The following is a 26,745-nucleotide window of genomic DNA, read 5'->3' on the forward strand; positions in this document are numbered from 1 at the left end:
GCGCTATAAGTTGAAGATTTATACAAAGGAAGCCGAATGATCATTCCTTGTCATGTAACATAACCTTCCCGCTTAACGACAGCACTCCCGAAATAGCACTGATTGAACATAAGGATGACTACGCTCAAAGATCATTGGCGAGTGTTCCAAGTTTCACCACAGAATAAGTACTCTAACCAATCATAACGATTCCTTAGATTAACGTTTATTCGTGGCACAGTGGCTTCTGTGGTCACTTAGCCGGACAATCAAGATGAATCCGAGTGTCCGCTATGTCCACAAAAATGCCATTGCGCTCAATAAAACGCAGAGTCTCTCGTAAACGAGAAGAAGAGAACTCCGATATTTTTCTTCACAACAGCAACATCAACAACAACAAAGATAAAACATGGCCTATGAGAGCGAGGTAGGCTCGCTTAGCACGAGAGTTGGAAGTTTGGGTGAGGTGCGGGTCTCTCAAAAAAAGGGAGAGGTGTTCAGGTATACATGCACGGCGCGCGCAGTTCAGTCTCGTCCACCGTTCACGCAGGTCGCCACTGCGAGGAATCAGCGTAGCGTCGGTGCCCAGCGGCTCTTCAGCTACGGCAGCTCCTTGTTCCGGGCGGGACCCAGCGCTCCTCCGGTCTACGTGACGTGAACCAATAAAGGACATCCCGCAGCTGATGGCCGTTCTCTGTGGCTAGCCGATGTCGTCGTTCAGGGTGGACATGCTGTCGGTCTTGTAAGGTGGCGGCGGTTCACCGCACAGGTGGGCGTAGGACGGTGGTCGGTCTGACGATGAGGTCGCGTCGTCATCCTCTTCCGAAGTGGTAGGCGGTTCGGCTTGCGTGGATGCCTCGGACGAAGAAGTGTTGACGACGACAGGTGGCGTGTCAGCGCGACGCTCAAGGGCGTGGTTTGCCGTGGACACCGGCGACAGGCGGTGCGTGTCGAACATCCTGGGCGGCTGCTGAGGAAACTGTGCGTAGTCCTCGAAGATGGTGAGCATGTCGCCAGCGTTGTCCGGATAGAAGACGGGCTGCGTGGGCGGCACTACGCAGACGAGTGTGCCGACCGGCAGCAGGCGCACGTCCTGCGGCTCGACGAGCTGCGTGCCCGAGCGCAGAGTCACCACGCCCAGGATCTCGGAGAAGCGCGAGCAGGCCACGCGGCGCTTGAGCGCGCGGCCCAGCAGCTTGAGCGCGATGCTGGCCAGGATGGTGGTGAAGAGTGTCATGCCGCTGATGCAGAGGATGTCGCCGATAGCGTAGCTGCGGAACCAGCGCCTCAGCACGATGCCCGTGACGCCTGCCGCCAGGCTGACCAGGGCGCAAGCCAGCAGCCAGCGCGGCAGCTGCATGACCGCATGCCTGGTGGCCCGGCACGACGACCCGTCGCCCGCCAGCACGCTGATCTCCCAGGGCACGCACGCCGCAGCCGCTGCAAGCCGCCAGTGTCGCCAGATCGTCACAAAACCTGTCACGTCATTAAATGTGCCTGTGCGTTTCACGCTCCCATTTAAGCACCCAACAATTCTATGGTACGCACAGGTCCCTCTCTACTGCGGGAAGCACGCAATCAGGTCACTGGCGCGCGCCACGCATGCGTGCGCCCTGCAACGTTGCCAATGACCTGGTGCGCGCGCCTTTTCTTGCTCCCATCCCGCGCATCCCACCTCCCCCTTTCTCCGGCGCCTCCCCTCTTCGCGTAAACAAAGGCCTCCTGACACACTGCCCTTCCCGAGCGCTGGCCAATGAAGGCGCGCGGACGCCGCCCCCAAAGCAGTCAGCTGACTCCCGATGGGCCGTGGGAGAGACGCCTTCTGCTTGGGAGAGGAGGACGCACTCGCCTTCAACCGCGGGCAGACTTTGAAACCGGAAGAGCGTCATACTGGCGGCCTTCGATCCATTCCACACCTGTCACCGTAGCGACACTCACGGTGAATAATTCATCGCCGATGAATGTTAACAAACGCTGACTGGCCTGTTCTTTAAGGCAAAGAGGGTGGACGCACAAGTTCACCTCTTTAGCGTTGTTTGAAAACAGGCGAAAGGCTAACATTGAATTTTCACGCTATTAGATTGGTAGTGTTTGTAGAGTGACAAGAATGAATAAACATTCGACAAGGTCTTGCATCTGCTTACACGGCATATTAAACTTGTTTCGACAACACGATCACTGAGGCAAGGCAGAACCGGCTGCTGCCATGTGCGGAACATGCGCTGTCATGTTACAGCGATTTTACTTCTTTCACCCTGTTTTACCCATGGGGAAGAAGAAAACATCGCATACAATGTTTCTTGCCGCATATGTTCTACCGCGACAATACATGCTACAATTCAGTCTGACAAAAGCGTACATGTACTCTCCATTCACGTCTCCTTCTTCGCAGCGCTGAAAGCTACCGACAAGAATGCGCTTGCTCATACCTGGTTTAGGTCACACAAAAATGAAGACGTATTTCTATAATTACAAGTGTTTTTTTATAGTTCAGCTGCTTCTCCCCAACGCAATGACGCGGCTTCGCTCTCTATATCGGCCGTACATTCGAGACTCTCCAGTCAAAACACTTGATCGCGTGTTTCGAGTCACATCCATGCCTCTTCACTACAGAAACGTTCCTAGCATGTTACCACGGCTCTATTAGCAGGGCTTGTTGCCATATATGGTAACGGCGAGGCCCACGATTCGAAAAAAGGAAAAGTACACTCGATGGCTGCGCTTGAAGGCAAAGTATACTGGTGAGTTGAAGCGAAGCCTAGCGACTCGTGAAACATACTTGCGCAATCCATTCGTACGATATTTGTGGAGCCGCTGGCCCCGCTTCACCCCTACACAGAATTTGCTTACGGCGCCAGTCATAGACGTTACACCAAACTGCACCACTGATTGTGCCGCTTTTAGCACGGCACCGATAGCTAATAACAGCATTTATAGCAACCCGTTGAGCGGGCGTAAGGAGTGCGAAGACAGGGCTTGGCTCACCTCATCGTGGCCATGGCATCGCAGCCATGGCATCTGCAGGCGCCACTGCGAAGCCTGCCGCGGCAGGTCCCACTCGTGCCGCTTCAAAAGGGCAGGGCAACATGATTGGCCGGTCGGCCCGCGTAGCCGCGGACCGGCCAGCGAGCGAGACGGGATGGCAAGGCAGCGCGTGTCCACACCGGTCAGTTCTACTGCCGGCCGCTGCGTGTAGGCCCGGATCCCGACCAGCGGAGTGGCGGTGGCGTCCAGTCGATCGAGGCACGAACCGACCGCCGCAGTCATGCGCGCAGCCAAGCGCGTCGCGGAAAACACCGGCCCACGGCTGCGCACACGGGCCGCGAGCTTTGCCCAACGGCCGCTGCTCTACATATCACGGGCGGATGGGCATGACGCTCCCACTTGACATAACGGCCGGGTTTCGCGTCACAGTCTGGCTTTCGCGAACGATGCCGCTGCGGTGCCTTGTTTCCCTACGATGGGAGGCGTCCCCAAAGGACGTGATCCAAGGGATACGGGCGCTGCCGCAGTCGGAAGGTGCTACTCGATGATGCGCTCCCTCACAGCGGGAAGCCGGGAGCGCATCCCCTAAGAGGAACGGCCTTGCGGCGCCCTCTCGTGAACGCAGCTCTCATCCACGTGCCATCGATCGGTTATGTGGCGCTGGCGTTTGACAGGAGCAGCGCGGGGCGCGAGCCATGGCCGCCGCGGTGGACAGCGGCGCCGCTTCGTTCGGGAGTCATGGTGAGTCCCTCCTCTGAGGACGCGGTGCGGCACACCTTGGCGCTTACGAGGGGGAACCATGGAGCACCGCACAGGCCGGTTTTTGCGGGGCACGGTTGTCCCAGCGGCATCGCGCGTCGTATTGACGTGCAGTCCAGCTGATGGCACGCGGCGGCCAGCTAAGTGCGAACGAACGACGCAATGCGGCTGGAAGTACGACTTTCGGCGTCGACGCGGAAGTGGCGACAGCACAGGAACCCACGCCACGGGTGCACCTATTGCATATCTAACGCATCGTTGTTATAAGCTTAGGCAAGTGTCCATTTCTTCGCCTTTCTGCTTTGTTTTGATTACGATTGCGAGATTATTTTATGTGCATTACAAAATAGAGATAAAGCAGTAGGGCAAACTGGAATGAAATTAGTATTCACTTGCCTGAGCGTTTTGCAAGTGGGTACCGCTCCAAATGACCCGGAAGTGGGCTCGGCTATGCTGCGCTCGTGATATCGGCGTAGTTTATATGAATGCGTAAGTTGATACCAAAACAGTGCTGCTCTAGCGACAGGCAGCGGTCATGTTGTACGAGATAGCGCACGCTGAAGCGCGTGGCATAGCCACACGCCTGCCACGCCATCTTTCGATATACATCATTATGTGTGTAAACACGTTGAGCCGGTGAGCGTCGACCATCAAAGTTCATGTGTCTCCCGCGAGATGGCGAGACAGGCACGCTTCCGGGTGAGTTATGAACAATTGGCGGAAAACCATTAGTTTGTATTTTCACTGGCAGAGTGCGGGCGGGGCAGCAGTGATTTATTTTTTTTCCGCGTCACCAATGCCGGCCCGTACATGCATGGCACAGTTTCTTTTTTTTTTTTTTCTTGTGGCACTGGCCACTACGGCTCGGTGGCTTTCTGCTATATGCGGAGGGTGAATCTTGATTGTCGGTCGTGGCGGCCACATTCCCATCCGTTGCAGAGTGCTCGTGGGCTTAATTTGGATGCACACTACAAAACCAGCGATGGTCGTAATTAATCCGACTTTCTTTACTGCCGAGTCTTGTATAGCGTGCATTGCACAGAAAAGTTAACTACAATAAAGTAACCAACTACAGCGTGAATTCTTTCATTCCGAAGTGCCTGAGTAAATATTAAGTGGAGAAGAAAGTATTGCTTTTCTTTCAAGCCATGCATTCCTCAAGTCCAAACAGAAATATACAACACCAACGAATTGATTTGTTAATATTTCATTATTATTATTATTTTTTCATAGTTGGCTGGCTGCTGCGGTTTTTCAGGAGGAAGCTGTGACTGAAAACATGAAGGAAAAATGAAATGCAAGCTAGCAATGAAAACACCACCTCGAAGTTGTTAAGAAGTTATTGCCGTGGTTGTCAAATTCAAATAAATAGGGTTAAAAGTGAGATTTTGAAAGATTTTAAAGTGGCTGATGCATTTTCTATTGAAATGTATTTACTCGGCTGCTTTATTAGAACAAGGGGGCACACTTCCGGGGTATTGTGTGCACAAATTACAAAAAAAAATGAAAGAAAAAAAGAACTCTTGAACTACGAATTTTACACATATTTTCACATGGCCTGTCCGTTCTCCTTCCCTTCCATATACTGCTGAATGATGTTTAGGAGTCAGCCTCGAGCGAGAGTGTCACTGGGCAAGCTGTCGTCTTCAGCCATTATCTCTTTGTCTTTATACATAATACAAACGTGATGTCTGCCACACATGCATATTTTGTAGCATTTCCATTAGGAGCATGTGTGTTGAAATATTTTAGGTCGATGAACACGCCAGATCGACGTCGTAGACATAGCGGGTGTGACAGCTATCAGAAATCGCAATTAGTACGAGCACGCGTATGCTAAACTGAAAAGTCGAACGAAAGATAGCAACGCCTGTACGCGGAGCGGTAATGTTGAGACAAAAACATTCTGGGAAAATAAATTTTGGGTTTGGATTTAGATTTCTATCTATTTCGTCATTTTTGAGGGTAGAAATAACTTGGCGAAACGCTCTGTTTACTTAGGGTATATTCTCACGTTATGGAAATTTTTAGAAGTACCCTGTGGAAGAAAGCAGCCTTCTGCTCGTTGAGCATGTATTACTAAGACAGGCGGACACTACAGGCACAAGAAATTTAAATTCATAATTCAATAATTAAGACTTCCATTGATTATATATTTCAGCTCATCACTACAGGGCCCGAATTTGCAACTTATGAAGTCGGTAACCTTGCAAGGCATATATCAACTTCCTAGAAATTCTGAGCCCGGCAGCAGTTTCGAGATTTGCGTTCCCAAGTTGTGCTGCGATATCTATTGATGGTCGAGTTAAATTTGTCTTACACTGCTTCTGAAGGTATTTCATTTAAAAAATACGTGGGAAAACAGTGCAGTTAGCCGTGAACTTCATGACCCTTATCTTAAGACTGCAGTGAAACATAAGCACGGAAATGCCATCAGCAATTACGACAATATAGTAAAGGCAGCAGAGGAATTCTATACTGACCTGTACAGTACCCAGAGCAGCCACGCAACCTTGATTGGAAGTAGGGACGAAGAGGATGCATAAGCTCCATGTGTGATTAATGATGAGGTTAGAAGGACTTTGAGAAGTGACTGGTAAAGATGTAATAACAGTCGATTTAATCAAGGATGGGGGAGGGGATATTATACTTGAAAAGCTTGCTGCCCTTTATACGCAATTCTTCGCGACTTCATGTGTAGGAGAGATGGAAGAATGCCAGCATTATACTGATTCATTACGAAGGGAAACGTTAAATGAAGTATTATGGGTCTCTTAGATTACTTTCTGTATTCTACAGCATATTATACACCAATGTAATTTCCGATGAAATCAGAGCATTACTTGACTACAGTCCAACTTGGAGAATAGGCTGGCTTCAGGATGGAATATTCAACAATGGATCGCATCCATCTCATAGATTTGAGAAATCCGCGGAGTGCAACCAACCTTTACTACACACTTTCATCGATTGCGAAAAAAGCGTTGGATTCAGTAGAGATACCAGCAGTCAAGAATTATAGAGGCAGTATAGGGAAAAGACGGGGAATGCGGGAGATGGAAATTCAAGACGATGAGCAAAACGTGAACAAGGTGAATGCAGGAGCCAACCTTTCGACAAGTGGACTTGTCTTCTTCAAGGCGACGTACGCTTTCCTCGCCACAGTATATGTAGGTGGGGTTCTTCTAAAGGGGAGAGGGCAGGCACGTACCCAGGATTTTTTTTCGGGGGGGGCCCACCACCTCCATCATTATCATCATCATCATCACCATCATCAGCCTGTTTTATGTGCACTGCAGGACGAAGGCCTCTCCCTGCGTTCTCCAATAACCCCTGCGCTGCGCCAACCGATTCCAACTAGCGCCCGCGAATTTCCTAATTTCATCGCTCCACCTAGTGTTTTGTCGTCCTCGATTGCGTTTTCCTTCTCTTGGTACCCATTCTGTAACCCTAATGGTCCAAAGGTTATCTAACCGGCGCATTACATGACCTGCCCAGCTACATTTTTTCCTCTTGATGTCAATTAGAATATCGTCTATACCCGTTCGCTCTCTGATCCAAACCGCTATCTTTCTCTCTCTTGACGTTGTGCCTAGCAATCTTCGTTCGATCGCTCTTTGCGCTGTCCTTAACTTGCTCTCAAGTCTCTGCCTTATATGTCAGCACTGGCAAAATGCACTGGTTGCACACCTTACTTTTGAATAATAATGGTAAGCTTCCAGTCAGGAGCTGGCAATGTCTGCCGTATGCGATCCAACCTATTTTTATTCTTCTGTGAATTTCCTTCTCATGATCAGGGTTCCCTGTGATTAATTGACCTAGGTAAACGTACTCCTTCACAGTCTCTAGTGGCCGACTGGCGATCCTGATCTTTTGTTCCTTTGCCCGGCTATTTATCATTATCTTCATCTTCTGCATATTAATATTTAACCCCACTCTTACACTCGCTCTGTTAAGGTCTCCAATCATTTGTTGTAACTCGTCTGCTTTGTTGTTGAATAGAACAATGTCATCGGCAAACCGAAGGTTGGTTGAAGGAAGCCGGCAACATTGATGCCGACGCCAGTTTTCCAAGCATTATGTATCCTCCATCTTTGATTAAATCGACTGTTATTCCACCTTCTCCTCCTGCTGTTCATCGTTTCATGTCTTGCAGGGCCCTTCTGACCTCATGGCTAGTTATAGGAGAGTTTCTGTATCCTGTTCATTACTGTTTCTAAGTGAGGTATCGTGACTCTTCTGGGTACTGTATACAGGTCAGCTTAGAATTTTCCCGCTGCTTTTACTATATCTTCGAGATTTCTGATGATATTATCCTTCTTATCTTTTAGTGCATACATCATGGTTTGTCCTATGCCAGGTTTCTTTTTTACTGATTTCATGCTGCGTTCATTTTTTACGGCTTCTTCAGTCTTTCTCATGTTATAGTTTCGAATATGAGTTATTTTCGCCTTGTTGATCAGTTTTGACAGTTCCGCGAATTGCGTAACACTGTGCGGCCGCCAGTCCCATACAACTGCGTAGAGCGCAGGACTCTGCGATTCTAGACGTACTGCGCTCACCACGAAAGGTTAGAAAAACACCCACATAAGCACAGCACAGAAGTGGCTACGTGAGGCGGTTCGACCTATAACTGTAGAAGCGTCATTCAAAACAAGTAATTGTTCTCCACTTCCGGCGGCGTTTTCTCTACTTCCTTTTTAAATAAAAAGATGTTGATCCATAAATATTCTCATAAACAACGGTTAACTTTTTTATTATTCGCTTTTGCTTGCAGTTTGGTTGTTGCCTTGGCTCTCTCCCTTAGTAGATCGCTTAATTTCTCAACTCCTTGCGATTTTTGTTTCCAGTTGCCAATTTTGCACGAGAAGTGCTATACAATTAGGGAAAAACAGACGAGGTAACGGACGACAGTCATCTTGCTTATGGGTTTAAGGGTTATTGCAGGGTTTCACGATGGACGCTCTTTCACATTATTTTATTTCCCACCTTATCTAACCCATATCACGTGTATATGGTTTCGGGCATCTGCCAGCGTCGCGGCGAGCCGTAACTCAAGGAAATAATGAAGCAAAGGGAAAAGTGAAACGCAATTGGCGTTTTCTCCGGCCGCAACTCGTTCCATGAGAGTACAGACCAGCTGAGTAACAGCCGCATCCCTCTCCTAGTCCCAGGATCAGCCTAAACAAAGAAGATTGAACGAACAAAAGCAACAGCTATGCGCGTGACGGTTGAATAGATGGTGACAACTGAACACATCTCGAGTTAATCGCGCGGGTGCGGAATCTATGAGAAAACTGTCCTTCACATTACAAGAGATGCCGATAACTACCGCCATCTAAAAGGAGTGAAAAAGGCAGCATAATGCTGACCGATGAACATCTGCCAAATCTCAACATTGATCTGGCGGCGCTTTAGGAATGTGTGAGGAATGGTGGCGTGGGTGGGGAGGGAGGGGGGGGGGGGGGGTATGCCACTTGATTTCGGGGGGGGCCCGGGCCCCCCCGGGCCCCCCCCTGGGTACGTGCCTGGGAGAGGGTGAGGGGCGGGAGGGTGCGGAAACGAGGGAAGGTGTGTTAGCGTGTCGAATTGAGAGTAAAGGGACGCTGTGCACAAAATCAAAGCCAGCCCCCCCCCCCCCCCCGCCCCCCCCCGCCGGTCTGTCAACGCACGCGTGTTAGCCGGCGTGTCAAGGGCGCCTGACACGCCGGCTGAAAAAAAAATGGGGGGGGGGATGGAAAGGGAAAAAAATAAAAAAAAAGGGGGGGGGGATACGCCAAGAAATCAAACTAAGTGTTGTTGCTTATAGCTTGAAGTTTAGCATAGCGAATAGATTCTAAAGCTCCCTTTGAAACGATTATGCCTATTAGTTGCAATGTCTTGAACTTAAGGATAAGGTATGATTCTCTGTATTTTCTTTCTCGTTCAGAACGGAAATTTTACTGTAAGATGTAGAGTTTAAGTTCATCAAAGTTATGACCTGGTTGGTTGAAGTGCTCGGCGACGGCTTTGGGAAGCTTTTTAGTTGTGTCCGCGCGATGTCCGTTTAATCTGACGTTCATTGATTGTCCTGTTTCGCCGATATATTGTTTCTTACAGAAGGAACATTCAAGCATATAAATCACATCCGAACTTGTACAAGTGAAGCTAGATTTGACTTCATGTGTATAACTAGTTGCGGTGCTTTTAATTTTAATGTCACTTTGAAGGTGCCTGCAGGTTTTGCACCTAGGGCGACAACATGTTTTTATTACGGGGGAATGCTGTTGGCTGACTTTTGCGTGCACTAACATGTCTTTAAAGTTCCTGTTTCGGCGATAGGTAACCCTAGGTACATCCGGGAACGCTTTTCGCAGACGCTCGTTACTTGATAATATTGGGTGGTATTTTCTTAGGATGTTGTTTATGTTTGGGAGTGCATTAGAATATTTTGTTATAAAGGCCGGCGGTCTGTCAGATTCTAGTGTGGGCTGTCTCTTCGCCAATTCCGACTGTCTCTCCAATCTTGACGCGGCATCATAAGCTCTATCGAGAGCAACCTGGGGACAGTTCCTTTCTGCTAGCGTTGTTTTAAGGTCATATAGGTGGTGGATATAATCGTGGTCTTCGCTGCAGATTCTTCTTATACGTTTCGCTTGTCCTACAAAAATTCCTTGCTTGCAATGTCGCGGGTGATGACTGTTGTATTGTAAATATTGCTGGCTATCTGTAGGCTTCCGGTAAAGTGTCGTTCTCAGTTTTCCGTTTTCTATGTAGACCGCGTGTCCAGGAAGTTGATCTGACTAGGAGAGTGGTGAGCAGTAAATTTAATACTCGGGTGAAAGCGATTGAAATGGCTAATTAAGTCGGTTAAGGCGCTTGTGCCGTGTTCCCATATTATAAATATGTCGTCAATGTAACGAAGATATGTGTGGGGTTTTTAAGGGTAGGATTTCAGCAGGTCTGCTTCAAGCTGTCCCATAAAAATGTTCGCATAGGTGGGAGCGAATGGCGTACCCATGCTAGTGCCGAAAATTTGCAGGTAGTGTACAGAATCGAATTCGAAATAGTTGAGCGTGAGAACTAACCTAAGGAGCGATAAGTAAACTTCAGGAGCGTGCGCTCGGGGATTGATTGCGAGGGATCTAGAAACGGCTTCAATTCCTTCAGTCATGGGAATGTTGGTGTAAAGGGCAGAAACATCCAAAGTGACTAGAATGGCGCGGTCGGAAAGGATTTGGTTGGCGTTGATGCCGTCGATAATTCGAAGGAAGTGCGGCGTGTCTTGAACGAAAGATGGTAGGGTGGTGGGTATGTTTGACAGGTGGTGATTTAAGAAATTAGAAAGTGACTCAGTAGGTGTGTTGTTATTAGACACAATAGGCCGACCTTGGATTTTCGCTGTAAATATTTCTTCGACCGGAACTTTATGTATTTTAGGAAGAAGATAAAAACGGCCTGCTGTTTTGTTCTTGCGCATCATGAAGCGATATTCAGATTGCGTGATTAGTTCCCTGGACAGGAGCTCCGCTATTGTGTTTATCACAATATTGCTGTAATCTGAAGTTGGGTTAGAGTCGAGTTTTCTGTAATGGGTGTGGTTGCTCAGTTGTTTAGAGGCCTCATTCTTGTACTTTTCTATAGGCCAGAATACGATACTGCCGCCTTTGTCTGCTGGTTTTATTACAATATCATTCCTTTTTCACAAGTTCTTTAAGGATTTGGTGTTGAGCGGGGGTCAAATTTTTGCGTTTCCGGCAATGCCGCGTTGACTATAGAATTTCCTTTGATATCAGTTTTATGTATAAATCGAGGTCTGGGCACTGTTCGGTTTCCGGTGTCCACGTGCTAGGTGGTCTAAGAGAGTCTCTATCTTCTTTTCCTACATCTGGTCTATCGAAAAAGAACTCCTTGATGCGCATGCGTCGAGAAAACTCTGTTATATCTTTGTGGAGTTCGTATCTATCTCATAGATTTGAGAAATCCACGGAGTGCAACCAACCTTTACTATACACTTTCTTCGATTGCGAAAAAAGCGTTGGATTCAGTAGAGATACCAGCAGTCAAGAATTATAGAGGCAGTACACGAAACATACGTGAATATCTCAGCAAATATCTGTAAAGATTCCACAGCAACCTTAACTATTCACAAGCTAAGCGGTAAATGTACCGATAAAGAAAGGGTTCAGGCAAGGGAACACAATCTATCCAATGCTATTCACTGCATGCTTAGAAGTATTGAAGCTATTAGACTTGGAAGGATTATAAATGAGGATCTACGGCGAATATCTCAGCAACCTGTCGTTTGCAGATGGCATTGTCCTGTTTATCAACGCTGGAGATGACTTGCAACAAATGATTAAGGACCTTAGCAAAGTGGGGTTGAAGATTATTAAGCAGAAGACAAAGGTATTGCTCAAGAGCCTGGCAAAAGAACAAGAATCCATGATTGGCCGTCAGACCCTAGACTTTGTGAAAGAATACGTTTATGTAGGTCACTTACTCAGAGGTAACATTGATCACGAGAAGGGATATACAGAAGAATAAAAATGGGTTGAAGCGCATACGCCAGGCATTATCAAGCCATCACTAGCAGCTTACCTCTATCCTTGAAAAGAAAAGCGCACAATCTTCCAATTCTACCGGTGTGCTAACATGTGAGGCAGACAAGCTTGAGAAGAAGTTAGGGACCGCGCGACGAGCGACGTAACAACGAAAAAATGTTAGGCGTAACTTCCGTGGGCGTAACGTTAAGAGACAGGAAGACTTCTGTGTTCTAGTTGAAAGTTTAAGCATACTCAACTCCATCTGACATCTACTTAATGCTAAGCATTCACGCTTTGGTAGAGAATAGTTCTTATGAATCATATAAGTATCTTGCAGTGAACGGTCAGTGCTTTTGCAGCTTGTTGCGAACTGATGCAGAGTGCAGCGCATGGTGCTTCGTTTGCTGTGATATATCTACTGATCCAAGTTGGCATCAAAGAGTTACACTGCATGTAGAGCGGTGCATACCTAGTTCCACATACCGAGTGCCCTTCGGCTCGGCATACATTTTTAGACTGCATTAATTGCTGCAGACTGCATAATCCGGAGAGCGACGGATGGTGTGTCCCTTCGTTCTGCAGTGAACATAAGTAGTCTGATTATGACATGAGGTCACAACAAGTGCTAGTTTGAAAATTCGTTCCTAGTGGAGGTGCCTTGAGAAATCACAGACTTAAACGCGGCAACGGAAGGTGCCCTAAGCTGATTCGTTAGGAAGTCATGAAATCAGTAAAATATTGATAATTAGCAACTATGCACTATTTCTCGTGCAAGGAATGCCCGCCACTCCCAGTTATCCTGCTCAGGGAGTAGAATTGCGCTATTCTGACACAGTCGATTCTTAAAAATTCTGTTAAGACTACATAAAGAAAAACACATGACGATATTAGTATATTTCAACATCTCATTTAAAGCATCACCTTTCTTGGCCATTTGCTGCTTTCATTGCTGTACTAAACAACATTTGTCAACCTGCTGCGCTATTCTGACACAGTCGATTCTTAAAAATTCTGTTAAGACTACATAAAGAAAAACACATGGCGATATTAGTATATTTCAACATCTCATTTAAAGCATCACCTTTCTTGGCCATTTGCTGCTTTCATTGCTGTACTAAACAACATTTGTCAACCTGCTGTGGGGTGATAGTGGCTATCTTGTTCTTTAGCGGATCAGAATGACTGGAGTTGGAATATCCACCGGCACTCAAGGCGTGAAGCTTTACAGCCTTGAGGTAGTGAAGGCCCCACTGCAACCAAATTTTAGTTTAGCTAAATTTGTTACAACTGAGTAGTATATACTACAGTAACCTTGGCAAAGTCGCATTGCTGATAATTGTATAGTTTTCTTGTTAGCCGCGTTAAACAGCACCTAAGTAGATGACGCGTCTGTTCAGCAAGTTAGTGAAAATTTGGTGCCTGTGCTGCTGTCAAAGTAACGAGTGTCGAAGCTACAGCCACTTTAATTGCCTTCCTCTTTGATATGCGCATAAAAATTTTCCCGTATCTGTGTAATCTACTGGTAAATTGCGCATTAAAGCGAAAAATGACTTCGCTTAAGGGTGCCTTGGCTGCTTCCCAATGTTTCATTGTCGAAAAAGTCATTTTTAAGATCGCGGTGATGGCAGAAACGCGAAAACTTTATCGAAGCGGTGCGCACCATCCTTAATCCGAGTGCATGCATACAGAAAAAAAGATACCCAGCGCGCAACCGCGCGGCCTCCGTTCGAGTCATCGGCATCACAACCCGTGGAGCTACGCGGCTTCCTCAAGATCTGTCACCTTCTCTCACCCCCTTCCTCCCACAAACACGCATATGCTAGCTTCACGTACGCCCCTGCAGCGTCAGCCCAAAGTCACAGCAGCGCCGGCTACACAAGCAGCCGCTGCTCAGTCTAACCACGGCTAGGTTAGCTGGTATACCTCCCAGGTAAAGGGGAATTACGTCACGAGCGCCAATTTCTCCCCTGGCGCTTGGTAGCTCCAGAGGAAAAAAAAAATAAAGCCTGCTTCCGTGGCAACGATTTTCTTGATGCGCGAGGGTGAAACGCCATCCCGTTTGTCGTCTGCTATGCTCTCGACGAGCACACGACTTCCTCTGCAGGCGCCAACAAAAACCAACACCGCTTGCATTAATTTTCCGAACTGTTTTCCTCTTTCAGATTGTTTTCAACACCTTTTGGCGCCTAATTTTCTTACAACATGTGTGCAACGAATCTGCGTGAAAACTTATCTTTTTCTGTTCAATATGCGCGAGCCAGCATGCCATGCCACGCGGCTATTTTGCTTCAACAAAGCATAAGTAGGCAAAAAATGTGGTTTATTCTCCGTTTTTATTAGCAAACTATCGCACAGGAAAGCATTCAATACACAATACAATAATGTAGAGCTGAGTATCTCATTAGTCAGTACAAATTGGCGCATTCTGTACTACGATCATACATACGTAAGACAGCTTCCTACAATTTCTCATAGACAGAAAATTGCTACAGATGCCATGTCTGTTTGCTGTGCACAACACAACTATACCAAAGCCATTTTTGTCACAACAGTTATTTGTGAATAATAAAAAGACTATCAAGACCAGCAGATCAACATTTCTTGCATATCAGTAACAAAAACTTTTTATTCCAAATAACGAGTATACTTGCAGATCCAAGCAACATGCTGTACCTAGACTATTTTCTGCATAGCTTTCCTTGTGCTAATGTGCCGATAAATATCCAGCAAATTATATTGAAAAGGTATATAGTCTTTTTTCATGTGTACTTTTGTTTCGAAACACGTGTAAGAGCACTAGAGCTTCATTCGGATCTGTAACATTGCGAACAAGGTTTCATAATGCAAAGAAGGGGTAAGGCGTGCAGACACGGACACAAGAGAAGTGGACAACACGAACGCCGACTATCAACTGAAGGAAGCACTGAGGCGAAAAAAGAAAGAAGACACAAAACTCATCTGCGCATGCTATGGAAAGTTAGCACCACGTGTCAATCGGGTACACGTGCCGATCTGCGTGAGGGACTGTTAAGGCAATTGATTTCTTCCTTATGTAAGGTAATCGAAGGCTGACTCACGCACGCACTTCCACCAATTATTGATAAGCCATGCCTCGACCAAAAGACGCGTATCTTCATTCCTATGCCTGTACAATATCGCGCATTCATTTAACTCAGGCGTGCAGTTACAATCTTGGAAGTCTTGGGAACGTAAGGCGAGATTAGAAGGCGATCCACCGGTTAACGACCTTTTATATTCCATTAGCCTCTGACAGATACACCGCCCCGTTTGCCCTTCGTAGAAATGGCCACAGCTAAAAGGAACATTATATACCACACCCATACGACAGTCAGTAAAATTGTTGTTCTTGATGTGCTTCACTGGACAAATATCTTCTTTTTTTTTTTTTTGCCTTTCACCTGCTATGCACGGCAGCGCATATCTTACCTAACTTATTGGGAGCAGTGAAAACGACATTAACACCATATCTACTTGCAACTTTTTTAAGCCTGTGCGATACTGAATGGATGTAAGGAATAGCCACTACTCTTTCCTTGCTATTACTGCCTTCTGTAATCATGTCCGTCCCCCTCGAAATCGACTTCTTTAGGCATTTAGCCACAGTGGCCGCTGCATGCTACGCTAGGATACCCTGCTTCTAATACGCGCCAGACCTGTGCACTAAAACTGGCGTTCATTTTGTGCACGCACGATCTGGTGAGAGAACACTTAGGCACGACATGGCAATTCCGTTTTTTACTATATTGGAATGCTTGGATTGAAAGTTTAACAATGGCTTCGAAGATCTAGGGGAGTACTGCCAACACACGCGATTTTGTTCGAATACCAAGGAAAGGTCTGGAAACTGTATTACACGTCTCTGACGAAATTCTTTGGTAAACTTTAATCCTCCACGATTAAGTTTAAATTGCTCACTTACTGAGTTAGTAGCGGAATCAAATTCGTCCTTACTGCAGAAAATCAGGTAATCATCAGCGTAACGAAATGCCATAATAACACAATCACCCAACGCCTTCTCTAAGCAGTTGTCAATCTTGCTCAGGTAAATATCACTAAGTATAGGGGCAGCCTTTGAACCTATACAGATTCCTGATTTCTGTAGGAACACGCCATTTCTCCACCGAACCAGCGTCGACTTTGAAAGTACATTGAAAAAATTTCTAGAAAATCACCCGTGGAAGCACCGCATCTATCTATAAAAGCCGACTCTTGTACTTGTTCTTTAATGCACTCATCTACAGAGTTTAACAACCCGTCATGTGGCAAGGAGCAATACAAGTCTTCGATATTTATACTAAAGGCTCCACAATCACCAGGATTTTTCTCTGTCAGAAACTGAACTCATGTCTGAGAATTACGCAAGACTAAAGGGGTCTGAGAAAACTAGTGAAGGTAAGTAGTCCTGTGGGTAACTAGCCACACAGACCTGCCCCCCCCCCCCCCTCCCATGTCCCTTTCTCTGACACTATATATACGATAAGGAATCTCTTGCCTATGGGTTTTCGCCAAGAAAAACAGTTCTAAGGTAAGCGATTTTGCTTTTTTGACATTAGACAACCCTATCAAGATTATGTCTTGACAGGAGGTCAACCGCACGTTGCGTAACTGCCGAAGGCTTGAGTTTTACTGGCTTAAAGTTCTTTTCTATAGCTGATATCGCTTTTACTGAAAACATGAAATCTGGCATAATTACGAAAAAAAACCTTCCTTGTCTGATATTACTGGTCTAAGTTTAGGCTCCACAAAGCTCCACAGCTCCACAGGCTCCACTTAACCAACGGTTGGACAGGGTCAGACACCTTAATATGAATATTCGTTTGTTTAATGCTTGCAATGCGCTCTGAAATACTGCGCGTGCGTTCTTCCGGGACAAACCTGGTTATGTAGCGCCGTACAGGCTTAAAACGTCAACAGGTTTTATGTTAGGTTTAAAACAGTGTTTAGGACGTAAAGCATGGGTTTTGCAATGAGTATTACTTACGATGGCATCTCCGAGAACCAATACTTTATTTGACGGTGAATTATTAGAAAAGGGTTTCCTCTTACTTTGTTGGAGCTCTGGAAATTTTACCCTCCACAAGAAGTCCGCGTGCTGCCCGGCTAACCTGTTACAATCGGCGTAAAGGCGGTTCCAATGTCGACTGTCTCCCAGGACCGCGCAACGGACCTTTAAATACTCCTGGTAAAACCTAACTTGACGCCACGATTCAGCAGAAAGAATAGCACCAATCTTCCTGGCATGTCCAGTTGATGGTTGAAGGAAGCCGCACACCATTTGAAATTCCAATGGGACGACACGATTACGAGTAAACCACGACATAGTTCTAGCGCAGAAGATACATATCGCAATTAAGGAAGCTAAAGAAGCAGGATTGTGTAGATGAGTAGGAGAACAAAGAAAAGGGCTCAGAGTACTACAAATGAAGCTTAGAACGACAGAAAGCTGAGCTAGTTGGTAAGGATTGTAATTCATGTAGTTGGTAAGGAAGGAAAAAGTGGAGAAGGAAAGGCAGGGAGGTTAACCAGTTTAGCTTAACCGGTTTGCTACCCTGCACATGGGAGAGGGTTGGGGGAGATGAAAGATGGGGAAGGGGGAGAGGGAGCGAGAGCACATAGCACAGCACACATACATCGTCCGTTGGAGTCCATCAATCTGGCATGGTACGTCATATCACTGTCACAGCCGCTTGTCCAATCCCGTCTCTTTCAAAAACCGAAGTAGTCCCTTCGTCGCCTTCACCTGCGATGTCTTCTGTCGGCGGCATGTGAAAATCGTGTCGAGGGACAATGGTCTAGTGTCAAGGTGCGCTAGAACAGATGCCAGGCACTGTCGCTGAACATTATATTCAGGACAGTCGCACAGAATGTGTTCCAGTGTCTCCTCGCAAAGACAGGCATTGCAGAGAGCGTTGTCGGCCATTCCAATGCGGAAGGAGTAAGATTTCGTGAAAGCCACCCCTAGCCATAAGCGATAAAGCAGAGGCGCCTCTCTTCGGCGGAGTCCAGTTGGCGTATAGAGATGCATCAAAGAGGGCAGGTGGTATTGACGGTTGCTCTGGTTGGTCTGGCTGTTTGGTGTGCACCATAGAGAGAGCGTGATCTCCTGTGCAAGCACTCGAAGTCTGCTAGCTGCGTCGGATCGTGAAAGCGGCATGGCCTCTTCTTGTGCGTCTTCAAGAGCTGCCCGAGCGGCATTATCGGCGTCTTCGTTTCCAGTGACGCCGCAGTGACTTGACAGCCACTGAAACGCCACGTGGTGTCCTTTCTCCTGTTATGTATGGTAGTTGGTATGGTATGTGATGTGTGGTAGTGATGTATGGTAGTTGGTAAGCATTCATGATGTGCAAAGCACATCAAGAACAACAATTTTGCTGGTTGTCGTATGGGTGTAGTATATAAAGTTCCCTTTAGCTGTGACCATTTCTACGTAGGGCAAACGGGGCGGTGTATCAATCAGAGGCTAATGGAACATAAAAGGTTGTTAACCGGTGGATCACCTCATAATCTCTCCTTACATTGCCAAGACTGCCAAGATGTTAACTGCACGCCTGAGTTAGATGAATGTGCGATATTGCACAGGCATAGGAATGAAGATACGCGTCTTATGGTCGAGGCATGGCATATCAATAATGGTGGAAGTGCGTGCGTGAGTCAGCCTTCGATTACCTTACATAAGGAAGAGATGAAATGCCTTAACAGTTACCTCTCACGTAGACCGGCACGTGGACCCGATTGACACGTGGTGCTACCTTTCCAGAGCATGCGCAGATGAGTTTTGTGTCTACTTTTTTTTTTTCGCCTCAGTGCTTCCCTCAGTTGATAGTCGGCGTTCGTGTTGTCCACTACACTTCTCTTGTGTCCGTGTCTGCACGCCTTACCCCTTCTATGCATCATGAATCCTTTACCAGCTAGCTCAGCTTTCTGTCAGTTTAAGCGAACAAGGTATCAATACGAAATCCCTCGCGGGCACATTGCATATATTTCTTAAAGTTTGTAATGCACTTCGTTTGTTCTATCGTCATGTAGGCATAAATGGCACAGTTCGAAGACAATAACAACAAATAGCGCTAAGTTTTGTTTTGTTTTTGTTTTGAGAAGCAGGAAATGCAGGGGAAGCATGTGTCAATCGGCGGTTGTTCTTCGGTAGAGATTCGGCAAGGACAGAGTGGTGCACAAAGGTATTATTGAACGCGTAGCTTAGGGACATGGAGAAGTAAGTTCTAAAAGAAACGCAAGTCGGCTGCATTCAATGCATCAGGGCTACCTGCTCAGAACATTTCTCTTTTGAATCGTTTTCAAGACCTTCCTCTAATACGCTGAATGTACATTACGCACTTTCTTTTACAGAGCCTATAGGCTCAGTTTCGTGCGACTTGTTTGAAGCATAGGACAGGTGTTAGAGTTATGTTACGAGTTTCATCATTGGCTGGAGGTCATCCGTAATGAGGCTTTCGCTGTCGACACATAAGGAGGTGAGAGCATTTCAACCTTTCTAGAACTGTCGTTTCTGGTGCAGCATGCTCTTCGCTTATTAATATTATCCCCAAATTTGCCGAAAGGAGACCCCCCCCCCTCCCGCTTTTGCCATATTAATTGAGATTATGGCATTTTACGTGCCAAAACCACTTTATGATTATGAGGAACGCCGTAGCGGAGGACTCTGGAAACTTCGACCACCTGGGGATCTTTAACGTGCACCTAAATCTAAGTACACGGTGTTTTCGCATTTCGCCTCCATCGAAATGCGGCCGCCATGGCAGGAATTCGACCCTGCGACCTCGTGCTCAGCAGCCCAACACCAAAGCGACTGAGCAACCACGGCGGGTTTCCATATTAATGAAACCACTGAAGTCAAGAGTGCTGAGCAACATGCGCACTTGCACAACCTTACTGTAGGAAGCTCAAGAAGCATCACAAGATCCACGTATGGTAGCTACGTAATAATCATTGAAGAGGAGGGTGCAAGTGTGGGAGCAATGACTGTCTGCACAAAGAATACGTTGCACGATGTTTATGCAACTATTGTAATTTGCCGAAATATTTTATACAGATAGGCTAATCAGAAGACTGTCCTAACAGCTATCGGAATTACAAAAATAATAAAATATCAGTAAGAAAACGTTTCTTCATTTTTAAGCTTTTGGAGCTTTCGTTTTGCAGCGGGTTTTCTCTCACGCTGTTTTTTTTTTTTTTGAGATCCAGATTGATGTCATTTATGTGCAGCATAAGTCACGCATAACATAACTGCAGCAGTACGTCTATGCGACACGTGTTACAGCAGAAGATTTCTTATAGTACACTGCTCTTTAGCTTATCTTTCAGTACAGTGGACACACCGCACAACGGCTCGACCACACCAGCGTGTTCCGGAAAACGTTTGTCCATGTCCTTTCCTTCCTCTTACGATAATGGAGCGTCACCTGGCACTGCAAGAGTTGGTAGAACTCTGGCCTCACATGATAGATCAACTTCTCCAGTGCTTCAACCTTTCGGCAACTCTTTAACTTCGCTGACTTGCTATACCTTTGTGTATCAACTCTGAGAAGGTTGATGACGCCTGCGGTCTCTGGTGAGTACATTTTGTGCTTTTCGCCTCGCTGCGGCAGTGTAGAACCTGTAAAGGCAGAAACATCCTCGGAACATCTTGTCAGGCTAGTTAGCACATTTTCGCCGAAGTTGCATGTTGTGTCAAGGAACACTACACCCAGGTACATAGGACAAGCGAAGCGCCCTATCTAGGCTTGAGTGTCATGTTCCACTGTAAAGCCGATTCCACTGGCAACTCTTACATGCCATATGACATCACGTTTTACAAACACGACATGAAAATCCCGTTCATTATCAAATTTCCAGTGCACGTCACAAAAACGGATCTCTTTCCGTAACATAGTACATTTAATCCATGCAGGTTAGTTCTGATTATATTTGGTTGCAGGATTTCAAGTAGAAATACGCCCCCAAAATTTAACAAGCAAAGTTCCAAGTTTTAGTGCTGCTATATATTCATGTAACATTTTAAGCATTGCTGGTTTCTCAATAGCTGACTGAGAATATTAGGAGTCAGATTTTATAGATAGTTTTCTTGATCGATGAAATTTTTGGTTAAACTTGTTAAGAATTAGGTAATTCAGCGTTTTATTTACTTTGGCTTGATTTTTCTGCAAGATATCCATGAGAGCAAAACGAAATTATTGAAAGACCCTGGCAAAATTAACTTCCAATAGTTTAAAGCTGCTGGGCAACTGAGCATTGAAATTTTTGCTACGGAAGAATTTCTGCTATAAAATGCCAAACCAAGCAGCAAGAACTACAGTTCTTGCATGAAAAGAAGCCGTTGGCGTTGTGTACGAGATCCCGCCTAAGTGCAGAAAGGTATGTATCAGACAAACCGGTCCATGCGTCCTTATCAAGCGCAGGAACATGAGCGCTCTGTAGCTAACAAAGCTTCTTTTCATTTGCCTCTGCGTTGTAGGTCCTGTCCCTGTGAGCCAATTCTTTCCGGTATTCGTATTTTCAGCAGGAATGGAAATGCTTTGGCTAGAGAAATCATGCAGGCATATCATATCAAAAAGAAAGAAAGGTCGGCTGCATTGTGACTGGCGACGAGGGAGCGGCAGGACGTTCTTTATCTCATCTGCAGCGCTCGGCCAGCAGCATGCATTTTCACCGTCATACCACGAAAGCCGACCTTGTTCACCGAACGTACGCTTCAGAGCAGCACGATGCCACAGCGCAAACGCTCCGTCACGTGGCTTTTTTTTCATCTTTCGCGGGCTTTCTTTGCAACCCGGAAAAAAGGACTACAGGAGACGTATCGTAAACGAAACAACACGATCGGTGGTTTCTGAAGGTGCTCTACAAATCTGCGTATCATACTTGGGGTCCTCGGCCAGTTATTAAAAAGTTGGGTAATTGAACTTAATTAAATAGTGAGTTATGGGGAAAACAAAAAAAAATGTTTGAGTTACTATAGGCTATTGCGAATAGTATGCGTTCGGGTCAATTCCCTTCCGACGCGCCTTTCATTTTTAAATTCTTCACTGAAGTTATGTGGGACACCCTGTATATATGCAGGCAACAGGCCCACCTGGTCGGTCCACTGGCCTGACCTGTTGGGCAATAAAGCAAAGATCACCGCCCGCGAACTTGTGAACCTCAGTTGTCAGTTTCCAACATCAGTTGTAAACGTTTGCATATCTTCGCTTGACAGCAATCTTCGCTTCATAACCTTTGCTTAGAGTTGCTGATGAGTCCGACTTCGGCATGGCATCTGCTAGCCTTCGGAGTAGCTTAGATGGTAGAGTGGCTGCAGGGGTAAGGTGGTGGTCCCGGGTTCAAGTCCTGGACTCTGACGAATCTTTCCTCACCTACGAGGCTTTTCTTTCGAAGAACCCGTGTGGGTTTCCTTTGTAGCGATTGTTACGATTAGGTGGGTGTCTCATTTTCCCTTTGTTAATTACTTCTTTCCGGCTTTCCGCAGAACTATTACGTCAAATAGGTTTAAAATTATCACAACAATTTATACTTACTGTGAAAAAAACAACAGCAAGACACGAAATTTGCGTAAATTTTTCATAAAAATTAAAATGATGCAAATTGACAAAGTTGCAGAAAAGAAAGCTTAACAACGAGACTGAAGGGGCAGAACACTAACGAAGTATAAAGCGCAAAGTAAGCTTGAACTTACATGAAAGAAGGGTCAATACGTAAGAACTTACTAGTTTTATTTCTCAACTGTGCAATGAAAACGGCGGTCTTTTTTTTTTCATGCTTCGTACTATTCTTTCACATTTAATTAATTATATCGTCAGTAATGTTAACCGCACGCTTGGGTACCTGCGCCGTAAGTTTTCGATGGCCCCTTCTCTTAAACTCCTTCTTTATAAAGCTTTTGTTTGTTCCAAACTAGAATATGCATCAGCTCTGTGGGAGCCATTTACTGAAAGTCTTATTAGTCGCCTTGAAGCTGTACAGAATCGTAGCGCACGCTTCATTTTTTCCGACTGCTGCCGTCGTTCCAGCGTTTCATTTATGAAAACAGCGTCACGGCTTCCATCCCTTTCCTTACTGAGGAAAATAGCACGTCTCTCCTTATTTCATAAGATTTACTACCATAACCCTCGTCTTAAGCAAGAATTACTTTCCCATCCTTCATTCATATCATCTCGTATTGACCATCATTATAAAGCGTTTGTTCCTCGTTGTCACACTAACAAAAACTTTTCATTCTTTCGTTCCTCAAACTTGTAATGATTGGAACAACTTGCCCACCTCCATTGTATCTATTAAGGACCCCAGTGACTTTAAAGATGCGCTTAAATATGTTACCTAATATTTACTTTGTGTATTTTTTTTCTATTGATTGTCACTTCTCCCTTATGTAACGCCCTATGGGCTCTGAAGGTATTCAAGTAATTAAATAAAAATAAAAGCCTCCCCAACAATGTGCCTGCTTGGTGATACACTTCCGTTTTATTTGATGTCAAATTAGTTTGCCCTGTTGGAGCCTTCCTATAGTTCCTACCTCATACGACTGATGTTCTTGTTGGCCGTCTTGAACGTCGTTGCGTTGTCATTGTGTATGATGCAACACAAGTCTCGTCTCGCTGCAAATCTTCTAATACCTGTAAGAATAATTATGTTGTCGCGTTGTTTACAACTTCGAGATTTACAGCTTATGTCGTGGCATATACAAATATTACAACATACTTCTTTGTAGCGCCTGTCATGTATTTTTGAAAATAAACATCGAACCAGCGAAATGGACACCGATAATTTCGAAAGGATGTCACTTGTTGATTCTGTCAGCAGAATGGGGGGCTGTTTATTGCTACAGAGACTTGGCTTCAAGTCGTTCACACTTTAAGCATCCGTGAATTACCTTGTTCACCAGCTGTCTTCTTCGGCACGTCAAGTCGCCCGATCTCGTTTATTAGCCTCGCAGCATATACAAAAAGAGCGTTACGACCGCTGCCACCGCGATGTTAAGTTCGCGCCAGGTGCTTGGGTGCTCCTCTCGTCACCATGTCGTCGGGTTGGCCTCTCCCAGAAGCTTCTCTCTCACTACAGAGGGCCTTATGAAGTCCTACGCCAAGTTAACGACGTAAATTGCAAGATTTCGGCTCTACACTTTGATGCATCCTCAAGTCAGGCGCCTGTTGACGTCTTGCACGTTTCGCGGCTGAGGCCATACTTCGCTCGCAATTCTTCGTCTATACATGCGCCGAGACGGCGCTTCGCCACCCGGGGGTTCTGTTACGGAAGGATGAAAGAACGCATCGTTCCGCAACCAAGTGTATCTGCTTTATAAATCTTAAATACTGTAACGGTGTTTCGTTCTGAATACGTGGGGGTGTATTGTCGCCATTTTGTTCTCTTTTTTACCGTACCAGTTGTTGCCGTGCGCCTATTGCCTGCGCATTGAACACGCTGTCTCCACCCCTTGTGTATTTTACATTCTTGCATTATTGCGCCTTTGCAAACCAAAACCTTTTTGTAACTATTGTGTACTTGTTTCATGTTAACCTTTTGTTTATTTGTACTATGTAACCACATTGTATTGTTTGATACTGCGTTGCTTCTGTTAAACTTGTGTTTGATTCAATCGCCCCCCTTACTCAATATTCCTGACTGAACCTGTAAGGAAACCTGAATAAATAAATAAATAAATAAATAAATAAATAAATAAATCGGAGACGCTGGCTGCTGCGTGTTGTTGGTGGTCAGCCATCTTAACTACGCTGACTCATCCTGTATATATATTGTAAATATAGTCTTTCTATACTCGCAACATCCCCGTAACTATACTACTGCGAGTATTTCATAAGTAATTGAAAAAAAGGCAAACTACGCAGCCCCGGCGTAATGACTGCGCTAAGAAGCTCCAATGTAACGCACTGCTTCGAACACGTTTTTTCGCCTAAGTTTTTACTGATTTGACAAGCCTTGGTAGCATAGCCACTATAGGCACCATAGCCACTAAGCAACCAGGGCGGGTTTTTGTTTCACCTGTACATGTAGTGATCATAAATTTTCTTTCTTTTTTTCTTTCCCGCCCTCCTCCTCATATGGCTTTCTCTGTCACCGATCCCCTTCCCTATGCAGAGTAGTATTGTAGGCGCCTACATATAAGCTGGCAGAATTCTGTGTATTTCAATAAAGATTGTTATCTATCTATCTATCTATCTATCTATCTATCTATCTATCTATCTATCTATCTATCTATCTATCTATCTATCTATCTATCTATCTATCTATCTATCTATCTATCTATCTATCTATCTATCTATCTATCTATCTATCTATCTATCTATCTATCTATCTATCTATCTATCTATCTATCTATCTATCTATCTATCTATCTATCTATCTATCTATCTATCTATCTATCTATCTATCTATCTATCTATCTATCTATCTATCTATCTATCTATCTATCTATCTATCTATCTATCTATCTATCTATCTATCTATCTATCTATCTATCTATCTATCTATCTATCTATCTATCTATCTATCTATCTATCTATCTATCTATCTATCTATCTATCTATCTATCTATCTATCTATCTATCTATCTCTTCGTGTATTGAAATCTGTCAAAATGCTCTCTCCAGACCAGCCGTTATAGGGACCGAGGTTATAGGCCCAGATCAGAAGGTTGCGTGTTGGAGTCGTTTCGGAGTCACCACGTTATAGGGACCGAGGTTAGGTCTACTACAACAATGTGTGAGTCAGCGAGCGAAATGCCTGAGCACCGTTCGGACCGATGACGGCAGCAGAAAAAGCTCTTTTTTTTTATTCTTCTGACCTCGCAGCTCGCGACACCAGACAAGAGTGCAGGAGCGCGCCACATAAAAAGGGCGTCAAGGAGGATGATGATGGCCACTAGAGCTGTCATTGCTTTGTGGTGGTACCGAAAGTTAATCGGCATATGCACCAGAATGTAATTAAGATTTGGTCCTGTTTCGAGATTTTAATTCTCATATAACCCTTTTTTGACGATGAAGATGCGTCAAATACAATTCTTATCTTTGTGGTTTGTCGACCTTCCTTAATACTGTCTGATGTGGCATGTAGCAGCAGTGTCCCTCGGCCACCCCTGCCTCTCGAGTATATAAAATATGTGCCTAATGGAGCCGTCCTTCTGTAGCCGTCGAGTGAGTTGTCGCAGTGTGGTTCTAGCGACATTCCTCTTTTTATTACGTTTCACGTTATTTTTCTATGGAAGTCTGACTGCATATCTCTGTGGAAGGCGGCGCTATAGGAGGTAGCGGCGGTAGCCACGGTTTATTCAGGCCGGCCAGCCATGGTGCCGCGGGAACACCATAAACCTACTCAAGCAAGCGACGGCACAGGTGGCACATATGATCACCCGCGTCTCGCAAAAAAGAAGCGGCATGAAGGAGGAAGATACAGTCAAGTTGGTTAAGAGCCTCATAATCAGCCGGATTACGCACGCCCTCCCATATTACAA

At 45.6% G+C, this 26,745-nt stretch overlaps 2 protein-coding genes across 2 annotated transcripts in view; one reads left to right on the top strand and one right to left on the bottom strand.

Annotated features, from left to right (window-relative positions):
- Positions 1-319: 319 nt before the first annotated feature.
- Positions 320-3,509, bottom strand: LOC126545783 (uncharacterized). The gene is made up of 2 exons (XM_050193779.3): positions 2,965-3,509; positions 320-1,419 (listed from the first exon to the last, which is right to left on the bottom strand). The coding sequence occupies exon 2, from the start codon at positions 1,337-1,339 to the stop codon at positions 680-682; it is 660 nt and encodes a 219-aa protein (XP_050049736.1). The 5' UTR covers positions 1,340-1,419; positions 2,965-3,509; the 3' UTR covers positions 320-679.
- Positions 3,510-3,614: 105 nt separating this feature from the next.
- Positions 3,615-26,745, top strand: part of LOC126545782 (uncharacterized) — a 39,321-nt gene continuing 16,190 nt past the window's right edge. Inside the window, exon 1 of the mRNA XM_050193778.3 lies at positions 3,615-3,705. The gene's annotated coding sequence lies outside the window, so the exon portion shown is untranslated. The remainder of the gene's footprint in view (positions 3,706-26,745) is intronic.

The sequence above is a fragment of the Dermacentor andersoni genome, chromosome 1, assembly GCF_023375885.2.
Source record: "Dermacentor andersoni chromosome 1, qqDerAnde1_hic_scaffold, whole genome shotgun sequence".
NCBI classification, from domain to species: Eukaryota; Metazoa; Arthropoda; class Arachnida; order Ixodida; family Ixodidae; genus Dermacentor; species Dermacentor andersoni.